The following is an 11,209-nucleotide window of genomic DNA, read 5'->3' as shown; positions in this document are numbered from 1 at the left end:
AAAGGGGACAGTCTGCTGAACAGTTCTACTATAAGCTGATGGTCGCTAAAGCGACCATCAGCTTATAGTAGAACTGTAAATGCCAGGTCCGTACGGCATACTGAGCTGGCCAGCTGGAAGCACTTTTGTAGCTCTGTACGACGTACGTCCTTGGCAGCGAAAGGGTTAAAGAGATCTATATTTTTGTTACCCGTCCAGCACGATATTTAGACTGAGAGTAAAGGTTAGGTTAAGTCCTCTAAATTATATGGTTGATGCCATCCAGTACTGTGAAGAGAAATTCTTACAAATGGTATTGAAATGCTCGTTGGCTACATTTTGAATGGTTTATATTTTTGTTTCAGAATTATTCATGAAGCTGGCTATTCAGAAGAAGAATGTAAACAGTACAAAGCTGTGGTATACAGCAACACCATACAGTCCATTATTGCCATTATTCGAGCTATGGGCAGATTGAAGATAGACTTTGGCGATCCAGCCAGAGCCGTAAGTACCGGAAATTTGTTATTTCATTTTTGTGCTGGCTTTTGTGCTCAACTAGGTTGAATCACTTGTCAGCTTTCTATCCCCTTTGAGCCTCGTTTGCTATAAACTTCCCACTTTTTTGGACTTGGGCTCCTCCTTTATTGTATGTTACAGCTGGTCAATCGGGGGGTTGAAACGCATCACTTTGCTTTATAATGCTCATAGCTTTTGTACTGAGCTGGGAATTTTGCTGACAATAGTTTGTCTGTATAGTTCACAAAACTGTGAAAGAAACTTGCACGTGTTTCAGCTTTTTTTGGGGGGGGGGGAAGGGGGGTGTTTTTTAAAGCCTTTAAAGTAAAGCGGCCCATGCGTGTACTGAGAACCAAACAAGGGAAAAGCATTTGGTTCTCCACTGCTGGCTATTTTATTCAAGCAGCCGCATGAGCTCAGCTGCTTGAATTCCCGAACGGTGGCTGTTAACTGCCCGACTCCATTAATTTTTCAGTTGACGTTTGTCGATTGGGTGGGGCAGACAGGGCTTTCCTTATCTTGAATTTTCAACAGATTATTATTAATATACAGGATTTATGCATATTTAGCGCCAACAGTTTGCGCAGCGCTTTACAATATAAACTACTGTGCCAGAAATTTGAGCCAAGTCTTTGTATATTCAATATTTAAAGGGGCCCTGTCATTAACTTAAGAATTGATTGTAAAGCACAGAAAATCGGGTATATTAAATGCTAGTATTTTCCTTTCCATAAGGTTTTTACTCACTCACTTGCAAAGTGCCTTTTGAAGTTGCTAGAAAATCTGACTAGTCAGTTCACAAACATAGTCCCACCATAGCCTTCTCCTTTTCTGGGAGTCTCTCTAATTACAGTCTGTGCTTTGCAAGCTCCTTCCCCTCCCTATATAACCTTTTATGAGGCACAAAGTGGAGTATTTTATATAGAGTGTAGGGATGTTTAGATAGCAAGTACAGATACTTTTCCAGCTACTAGACTAGAGAACATTCAGACGTTCGGAGGCATTTTGAAGGAGCATACGGGGTTCCTGGGGTTTGTGCATCCCTGTTTTTAATGTATGAGTTGAGATGATCTCTCCCTCTCTCTCTCTCTCTCTCTCTCGCGCGCACTCGCTCCTACTATTCTTCACAGACCAAGTATCGATACTTGTCCAAGTAATACAGATTCAGCACTGATATTTCAACATCAGAGTGTCATTTGAATACCAGCTCTGAGTCCCCATCCACACCAGGGTGACAGTGTTTCAGTCATTTTCTGTTCATATGTCAGAGCGTTTTTAAGGCTAGTTTTCAGCTCAATTTTAGTCGCCCAATGAAAAGCCGCCTCGGCTGCAAAAAACGCGCTGATCAGCGTGTTTCCATTGAAGTCTATAGAGGAAAACAAGCTGATAAGCACCACAAAAGAAGCTCATGGACTATTTTAAAACAACGGGCTTATTATTATCTGCAATTCAGCACTTTTGGAATGCATGGGATTATGATTTGTATGCGTTTCAGTGCGGGGGAAAAAAAATGCGTGACGAAGCGCCTTGGTGTGAAGTGGCCTTGGTCTGCTGGGGAATCCACTCATGAGACTTTTACGGGTAGATAACATACATAAAAAACATTAAATACACATATAATCGTATGTGACAAATGTGGAAGTTAATCACCTGAAATTGGAAACTAATAAAAAAAAAAATGGCTCTTTATTTTGAAGGAGACTTCAAAGCAGTTTGTGCATATTTTCAGCCTGTCAGTGTGTACCTTTTGGATCTGCGCAGTACTTTTCTGCTGCCTAAAGTTGGCCACACACCTTACGATAATCGTGGGAAATCCCGCAATCGTACGATTATCGTAAGGTGTGTGGGGACGTGCGACCTCTGCTACTGTAAGGTCGCTCGACTTTTATCTTAGGAACATGTTCGAAAACCCGACGAGAATCGTACGATTTTGGGCGGGTGTGTGGCATGTACATAAGATAAAAGCCGGACGGGCCGGTGTGAGCAAGCGCACACTGCCCGTTCAGCATTGCGGTCATCGGAAAGCCTGCCCCTCGGGGGCGCGGCTTGCGATCATCGCAAGTATGATCTGCCTATCCGAGATAGGCAGATCGTACGATGGTTGTCTTGCGATGGTTTCAAGGTGTGTGCCCAGCTTTAGTGTACTGTAGGCAGTTCTTGAATTGTTGGTAGATAGCACAATCTTTGAGTATCCTTAATGCTATACAGATGTTCTGGCTTGTAGCTCGCTGTGACACACCCATCTTCACTATCTTAATCTGCAGATTTCTTCATAGTGAAAAAAAACAAGCCCAAACTAAAACATGGCTGTGCCAGCAAGGCTCTTTTTCCGGCTATACTCCTCTACCACTATGCCAAAATGATGTGAATGATTTAGTCACGTGAGCTAGTTCCCAACACTCAGTGTTCAGTCAGATATTTTTCATTTCCTCTATTGCCAGCGGACTAGTCCCAGTGCTAACAGACTTGAGTCTGCATTTTAATTTTTTCAGTTCTTCATGTTTATCTGGAGTTGGCAATTATATTTGTATGTTTTCTTCCTACAGTTCAGTAATGGCATTATTTAGTTATTACAGCGCTTTACATAGTGCTCATTCACATCAGTCCCTGCCCACTAGGCCACTGGCATATTCTGCATTACTTGACTTCACAGGCTGTGCACTTTCCTGGCATGTTTACTTTGGGTCAAGGTGACAATAAGCTTATTTCAGCTCTTCTCAGTCCAAATATCCATCAAGCTTTGCTGGACAAAGTATAGAAAGTTTAATCTGCTGTTGAACATTAGATTGACCATATTTTTCTACCCATGTTTTCATGAATCTTAAGTAGAAATGTAATACTGAAAAGAGTTCAGCTGTTTTGTTTGTTTACATTTGCATGAACAGCTTCAATGGAACTTGACCCATCTATGTAATATTGTACCTGTGCCTGGAATTCATGAGCTTGTCTAACACCGGTCTTGCGGTTTTATTGCTTTCTACTAGCTTGTGAAAAGGGTTGTTTGAAAATGTCAAGTTTCCAAGGGTGCTCCTTTAAGGCTGGATTGAGGAAATTATAGAAAAACAACTAGTGTTTCCCTACCCAAAACTTTTTTTGTTGTATTAGTGAACTGCCAGAACGCCTGGCATAGCTTTGTTTTTTACGGTGTTCCATTGGAGAAATTTGAAGCGCAGTTTAGCCAAATAAGCAACACTGTAATATGTTGCAGTTTTATTAGTCCTTTAGATGTGGCAAATTCAGATTTTATTTTTTTCCCCCTGCCGGCAAAACACTTCCTGTCCTAGGGTGACACCTTTTACTTATTCCACTGTATCTATGAAGGAACTGCATTGCCACCCTAGGCTGATGTCCTGGTTTGAACGAAAGATGCCTCCTCATCTCTATTACACAGGCAGAAGTTTTCCCCTAATGTCACTTTAAATCTTAATGCATTAAAGTTCCATAACTATTAACAAAAATGTATCTTTTTTAGGGCTGCAACCAACTGATTATTTGATAATAATCGATTAAGGGGAATAGTTGTCAACTAGTCTCATTGATTAGCTGGTTGGATCCCCTAGCTCTCTCTTCCATGCTGGGAGGAGGGCACAGCAAGCAGTGGGCGGGTGCCATAGCCAGCCTGCTATTGGCTATTGCAATGTGAAATGGCCAGTAGCAAGCTGGCTCTTGCACCAGCCCACTACCTGCTGTATTAACATTCAGCTGCTGTCTGCGGAATCTTGCCACTGGCAGCTGTCATTCCCTGGCTGAAACTATTAAAGCACCATGTACTTACAATACAATTAATAAAAGAAAAACAATTATAAAAGGTGGGGAAAAAAATCATTTTCGGTTTCGGCCTGACATATTCTGCTGCGGTATGTGCATTTGCAGTGGCATTCATTTCAATGGCACACCAAACGCACCTCCCATTCACAGTGTGATCGCCCACACTGGAACACACCGTACCGCAATGTCGTGCATTCCAGAGCAGTGCGATTGCAAAAAATTGTGCATGTAGTTTAATTCTGAAAACCTTGTAACACTGCATTTGTGTATTTTATTTTAAATTAAGGATAGTATTTAATTTTTATTCGATTATTCAAAAAAATAATCGGCCAACTAATCGATTTATGAAAATAATCATTGGTTGCAGCCCTAATCTCTTATGTGCCTCACTCAGCTGTAGATCCTCAACTCATCTTTGAATAGGTGCTGACACTGTCCTTCCTTCTGGAGGGGGGCTACTTATGTTCCCCATGGTCCCTGTGCGTTGTAAAGTAGTCACCGCTCCAAGCTCACGCCTGTGATGGACTACAAATCACACATTTAGTTTACTAATTTGTATTGGGATTATCACAGGCGTGAGCTTGCAGTGGTGGCTACTTTACAACACACAGGGACCATGGGGAACAAAAGTAGCCACCCTCCAGAAAGGACAGTGTCGGCAACCTTCAGAGATGATTTTGAGGATCTACAGCCAAGTTATACACAAATAAGATACAGTATTGTTGATAGTCAAGTTACTGAATGCATTTTTAAAATTTAACTCGAGTTTAGTGTCACTTTAAATTTTAATTCATGGGTTTAGATAAAGGGTGAACAAATTAATATTGACTTCTTCAGGAGCCAGCTTCATTAGTGCCTGCGTTCCGGTCCAGTGGGATCTGTAAAAATGCTGCATGCAGACAATGTTCGGGTGCCGTCGATCGCACTGCGGGCAGGGGGGCGTGGCTGTGGTGCCATTGACGCCCCTTCCTGCCCCAAAAGTGGAGAAAACTTGCATTCCAGTGTGTTCTAGAGGCCGAACGCTCTGGAACGCACTATGGTGTTAACCAGCCCTTAAGGATCATTTGGTACAATTAGAGAGGGTGGCTCTACCCAACTTGAACAAAAGTAGCTATAAAAACCTCACATGAGATTGTTGCTGCTCTTTTAATATACCAAAAATAAGAAACGAAAAATGGCTAGACATATATAGAGTTATTCACATAAGGGTGAAGAGTTTGGAGAAGGTAGAAGTGAACAATGTAGGAAAACATAGCTGATTTGGACAAAATTCTCCAATTCAGCTCACTTTCCAGTTCAGCTATGTTGTCCTGGCTTGTTCACTTCTCCTGCCTTCTCCAAACTCTTCACCCTTTTGTGAATCATTTTCGTTTGATTTGTGGTTTTGAGTGCTGCTCAGTGATTCTGCTTTGTTGCTCCTTCTCCTAATGCAGGTCTGCGAGTTAGCTGACTCTTTAGAAGCATTGCTGTTTAAATTGGGTTTGCTGCCTCTAGTGGCCATTCTACAAATCTCTATTTTCCAATGACAAAAAATATGTAGGAGTGAGTATACAACTATAGTGTATGTATATTCACTGAACAAAAATTACACTTTCCTTAAGGCAACTTAAATTAAATGGGATTTCTGACTTGTTGAAAAGCATTACTAGCTCATTGATTGCTTCCATGTCTTTTATGGAGTTGCTGTTAAAAATATTTTAAACATAGTACAACTAATTGTAAAGACTGTTTGTTTTTTTTTGTTTTTTTTATCTTGAAAAGCCAAATTAACTTTTTTAATGAAGACAATATATTCATAACATTTTAACTTTGTTTTTTTAATCTGTATTTTTTTTTTTTTTTTTAATCCTCTTAATAATTTCAATGGTTTTTGGACAGGATGATGCTCGTCAACTTTTTGTACTGGCTGGAGCGGCAGAAGAAGGCTTTATGACTGCCGAGCTGGCTGGAGTCATCAAACGCTTGTGGAAAGATGGTGGGGTACAGGCCTGCTTCAACAGATCAAGGGAATACCAGTTGAATGATTCTGCAGCATAGTGAGTATTCCTAAAAGCAAATGGCATTGGGACTTCAGGTGACTGTAAAATGTTGGGGCACAGTCTGACCAAATCATATTTAAAGACCACTCAAGGGCAGTGAATGTGGCTCATAATTTTCCAACCCAGCAAATCGATGTTATTTTCTGACTTGCTTGATATCAAGTTATAGTTGGGTTTCATGTGATGCATGTCAGTGCTTCTTCAGCTATGTTGGCCCTTGATGAAGACAGCATGTGGATCTGTAACTGTATCACATATGCATAAGTGAGGTGTGTATTTGTGTTCTGTAGAAAAGTATGTGTAAACGTAAAAATAAAAGACAATCAGTGGCCAGGATTTGTGTGGGTCTGTTTTACTGATATATTTACACACATACACTTTACTAACTTGTTGTAAATGTGTGCGAGTATGTTGGCTAAATGTGTGGAAATACCGATTGCCATGGCTACAGGTGTGTTTTTCCTGGCTCCCAACTTTTTCATCTGGCTCCAATATCTCTCAGAGATTTGTCCAGCCCTGGCCTAAACACAGTGCGTTAAACTTACTACATGGTATATTTGTAGCATCATCAAAACAAAAATATGATCATGCAAAAAACCATGACCATGAAGTCACTTGAAAGACCCAACTCTAAATATATTCAAAATGTATGTATTTATTGACTAGTACAAAAATATTCGAATAAATAGACCCTCATATTAAAAACATGACCCCCTTGTCTTCATACCGACACACATTCACACAGCACTTCCTAGCCCCTCCTAATTGGGTCTAAACATTAGAACCGGTTTCCGTGCTGATTTCAAAAGGGAGGCTTTGGGAGTTTTAATTGTGTTTTCAGCACTGAAACGCAATTAAACACCCACAAAACGGTCCTGATCGGCGCGGTTCCATTGAAAGCTGTATGGAAACTGCGCGGCAAAATAGTGCAGGGAGCAGTTCGGGAAGGGGGCGGTTCAGATCGCGCTGAACTGCGCGGTCGCATGAACGGTCTCCATATCAATGTATGGGATTGTTCATGTCGGCTGAACCGCCCGGTGTTAACGGGGCATTAGGGCAATAACTTGTTACAAACGTTGGTGTATTGATGTATCCAAAGTAAAAGTTTTTAAACAATGTAGTTGTTTCGCCACATGGTGTGACAGTGTCATAACATCAAATGACACTGCACAGGCTGTACAGCTGATTCACGTTTCTATCTCCATGTGTTACTCCAAAAAGCTTGTACATGGAGGCTTTCAGGTGAATTCACAATGTATTACGATATCAACAAAGTTCATAAAAAGAGCCCTTACCCGTCGGCGGGCATGAAATTGATTTTGCTCATGGTGATAGTTGATTGCAATCAGTTGTATGGCACCATGTTGCTTGCAGGAACGGTTTTCCATTGTTACATTTGTCCAGCAAGACTCCTGTTGGGGTCAAGTCTCGTGAAATTTCCACTAGGGATTTGATCAAACGACCATAGCTTTAATAGTTGAGCCACAGGAGGGCAGGTATGTGCCTTTGCATTGACTCCTTTCGCTCGTCCCACAGCGGGGCTTCATCAGAACACAAGGTGTGAGCATCATTAGCGTCCTTAAAAAGCCTTTACAAATCGTTTCTGCAATTAACCCTTTCTTTGATCCTAACCTCAAAATTCAAGTGTGCCATCACCATATTAAAATAATTTTCACCATGAGTGATAACTAAATTACTTTAAGTGTACAAGACGGGAAAGTTTCATCTTCTGCAATGCTTGTTCTGTGTATTGTTCTACAATATTTGTAGCATGCTTGTTTTGTTGGTCTGCCTTTGTTATGCTGCATGTTGCTGATGTAGGCCTCATAGCCAAATGTTTCAGCAATACCAGTAATTTTGTTGCCCCATAGCAACTATCTTATGCCCTCCACATCGGGTGGCAGGTTAATTAGTGAAAGGGAGATTGATGACTGTTGGTAACACATTAATTTCATTGTTTCATTACCTGTTGTATTGCTTATATGTTATATGCTGAATGTTTAACACAGTTTCCATTTTAATGCCCCATTAATCTCCTTAATATGTAAAGTGCTGATGGGTAGGACATTAAGGGTCGAATGTGGACCCTTGTGGTGATAGAGGGGCTCCTGATGCTCAAAGGAATCCTGTGTGGTGATGGATAAGGCTCTTTGTGTGCATATTGGTTCTGTGGTAATAGATGGGCCTCTAGTGCTCAGAGGTGTCCTGTGTGGTGATTATTAACCCTTAGTAAACCCTAATTAGTTTTAATTATTTTGCTGCACGGATACCAATGCTGAGCTTTTCTTGTCCTGCACTGATCCTAATTGTGGGTTTTGCTTTTGCGGACACCAATCCTGAGGGTATTGTGCTGCACTCACACTAGTATTGGGGGTTTATTCTTGCGGTCACTGGTGCAATTGTTGGGGATTGCTCAGACTTAACTGAATAACCTTGTTAAATCACTATTCTAGTTGGAATTTACTTACTAAATAGTCCTTATGATTTGAGAGTGGGAAATAGCCATTCACAATTTCCTACAAACCTTTTTCGGCAGACCTGGTTCAAATGGTTGCCTATTAGCTCAGATTATGATTTACTAATATTAACTGTGCAGTTGGTGTTAATTAAAAAGAAAAAAAAATCATAATCTCTGAGCTAATGTAAGAAAAACACTTTAGTGTAGCTGCTACATATAATTTCACCAAGTCAAAAGAAACTTGTTAACCAAGATAGTTTTATATATGACAAGTGCTACAGTGTTTAAAATCAATTAATCACCCATTCCGCCCACAATTGTAAAATACAATATATAAACAAATGTGAACAATAAATATGTACTCCAAATAGTCTTAACAAATCTTTGATTTGTTAATTAACCCATTCGCTGATAGCGCCCTATGCCTAGCGGCGCTGGTTGTCGGCCCCTGTAAACAGGCCACCTTGAGCCTGTTTACCTGTGTAAAGCAGACTGTCAGTTTTCCACTGGATGTGATTCTCAGGATTGGTGTCCGCAAAAGCGCCGGTAAACAAAGTTCCACTATGTGATATTAATTTAAAGTAATAGTAGTAACTAAACCCAGGAGTTGAATCTTAAAAATGCATTCAAGTACCATAACTAATAACAAAATTGTATCACTTAATGGTAAATCCTCAAATCATCTCTGAATTTATGCTGACACTTGTCGCTTGGTGATGAGGGAGCATGGAGCCTGCTTCCCGGACAATCGGAGAGGCGGGCGGCGAATCGTTGTGGCTTGTCAATATGTATTTCAGCAAATTTCAGTCTGGCTTTTTTTATGTTTGTCTTTCAACAGTGAAATCCCCCTGGATCTTCTTCCTTTGAGCTCACTGCATTCTGATGTACCTTGACTTGAAGTTCATCTTCTAGCTCATTGGAAGTTTTCCAGTGGCTCTTTGACTACCATTTATACCAGTGGTTCTCAACCTTTCTAGGGTCGGGACCCCTTGGTATCATTTGCCAAGTTTTGGTGACCCCCAACAGAGCACTGGACTCTGGACTTGGTGAGGCACTGGACTCTGGACTTGGTGAGGCACTGGACTCTGGACTTGGTGAGGCACTGGACTCTGGAATAAAAATAGAAGCACACTCACAAGAATACAAGCCTTCCCCAGCCCCTGCTACCTGGTTGCCTGCTCTGTCTCCATGCAGCCTTCTCAGCCCCAGCACTGCTAAGATGCCCGCCTCCTGCAGAGCCCGCACTGTATGGGAGGCAGGAAGACAGCTGTGAATATAAAAGTCCTACTGTAAACACTCCCCGGCCACTAGATGTCGCTGCAGCGGCCAGGGAGTGTGTACAGCAGCACTTTTATATTCACAGCCCTTGCTGTCCTCCCGCTGACTGACACTGCTGCGCAAGGAGGAGGCTCTCACCCAGCGCAGCAGAAATGGACGCGGCGACCCACTCAACAAAGGGTCGCGACCCACAAGTTGAGAGCCGCTGATTTATACTAGCCCTTTGTTCGATCTGGGATCTGTTTTATTTATCTAGGGATTTTTGCTATGGTCCCATGGACCTCGAAGCTCTTAATATTGGCAACTGTAGTCACAGGAACATCAAGCTGTTTGGAGATGGTCTTCTAGCCTTTTACCATTTACATGCTGGTCTACAGTTTTCTTTCTGACCCCCTCAGACAACTTTCTCCTTTGCTTTCTCTGGTCCACATTTAGTTTGCTACACACAATAATGCCAAACAGCAGAGTGACGCTGCTTTTTTTAATTTTTTTATTCCTACCCGTAATATGTACTAAAAACAATAATATATATATTGCCTTTTACAATTTGAATGAATGATTTCAGCAGATCTAAGTTCCCAGACAGAAGACATATGAATCCTCATTTTAAGGAAATGCACAAGATCCAATCCTAGATATAGCAGATTAACGAGTAGCTTTGCCATAGAGAATAATAACAGTCTGCCCAGTACATGTGCAGAGAGGCAGTATTGGGGACTTCCAGTATTCACTATGAGCCATTCTCTGTACTGTGCTTAGTGCATGTACTAGGTTCTATCCAGAAAAATCAGCACTCTGAGTAAAGGTTCTGCTGGCTCTGCATGTCAGGCATATTCATATATGTTTGCACATACTTTGTTATGGTCACAACTAGATGGAATGGTGGAAAAATAAAAAGATTTTGGTTACTTAAGAGACAATGATGTGTTTCCTCTCTGATATATCTTGATATTGATCACCTGTCTAGCATACAATTGAACTTGAGAAAGAGTAGGGACACCCTAAAGTGTTTCTGGAAAGTGTGTTTATGTATGTATACAGGGCCGGATTTACTCCCCCTGCCGCCCCAAGGCCAGGTTCCACAATACGCCCCCCCTCCCCATCAATTGAAAATGGCAACCAGATGGCAGGGTGGGGGGGTGTATTGTGGAACCTGGCCTTGGGGCGG

The 11,209-nt window shown here is 41.5% G+C and overlaps 1 protein-coding gene across 1 annotated transcript in view; it reads left to right on the top strand.

Annotated features, from left to right (window-relative positions):
* GNAI1 (G protein subunit alpha i1) overlaps positions 1 to 11,209 on the top strand; it is a 64,855-nt gene that overhangs the window by 33,637 nt on the left and 20,009 nt on the right. The window contains exons 3-4 of the mRNA XM_018567586.1: positions 345 to 486; positions 6,145 to 6,302. Of these exons, the coding sequence (XP_018423088.1) occupies positions 345 to 486; positions 6,145 to 6,302 (300 nt within the window). The remainder of the gene's footprint in view (positions 1 to 344; positions 487 to 6,144; positions 6,303 to 11,209) is intronic.

The sequence above is a fragment of the Nanorana parkeri genome, unplaced genomic scaffold (assembly GCF_000935625.1).
Source record: "Nanorana parkeri isolate BGI_ZX_2015 unplaced genomic scaffold, ASM93562v1 scaffold1069, whole genome shotgun sequence".
NCBI lineage: Eukaryota > Metazoa > Chordata > Amphibia > Anura > Dicroglossidae > Nanorana > Nanorana parkeri.
Note: the sequence above shows the minus strand (reverse complement) of the source record. Positions and strands in the feature narration are given on the sequence as shown.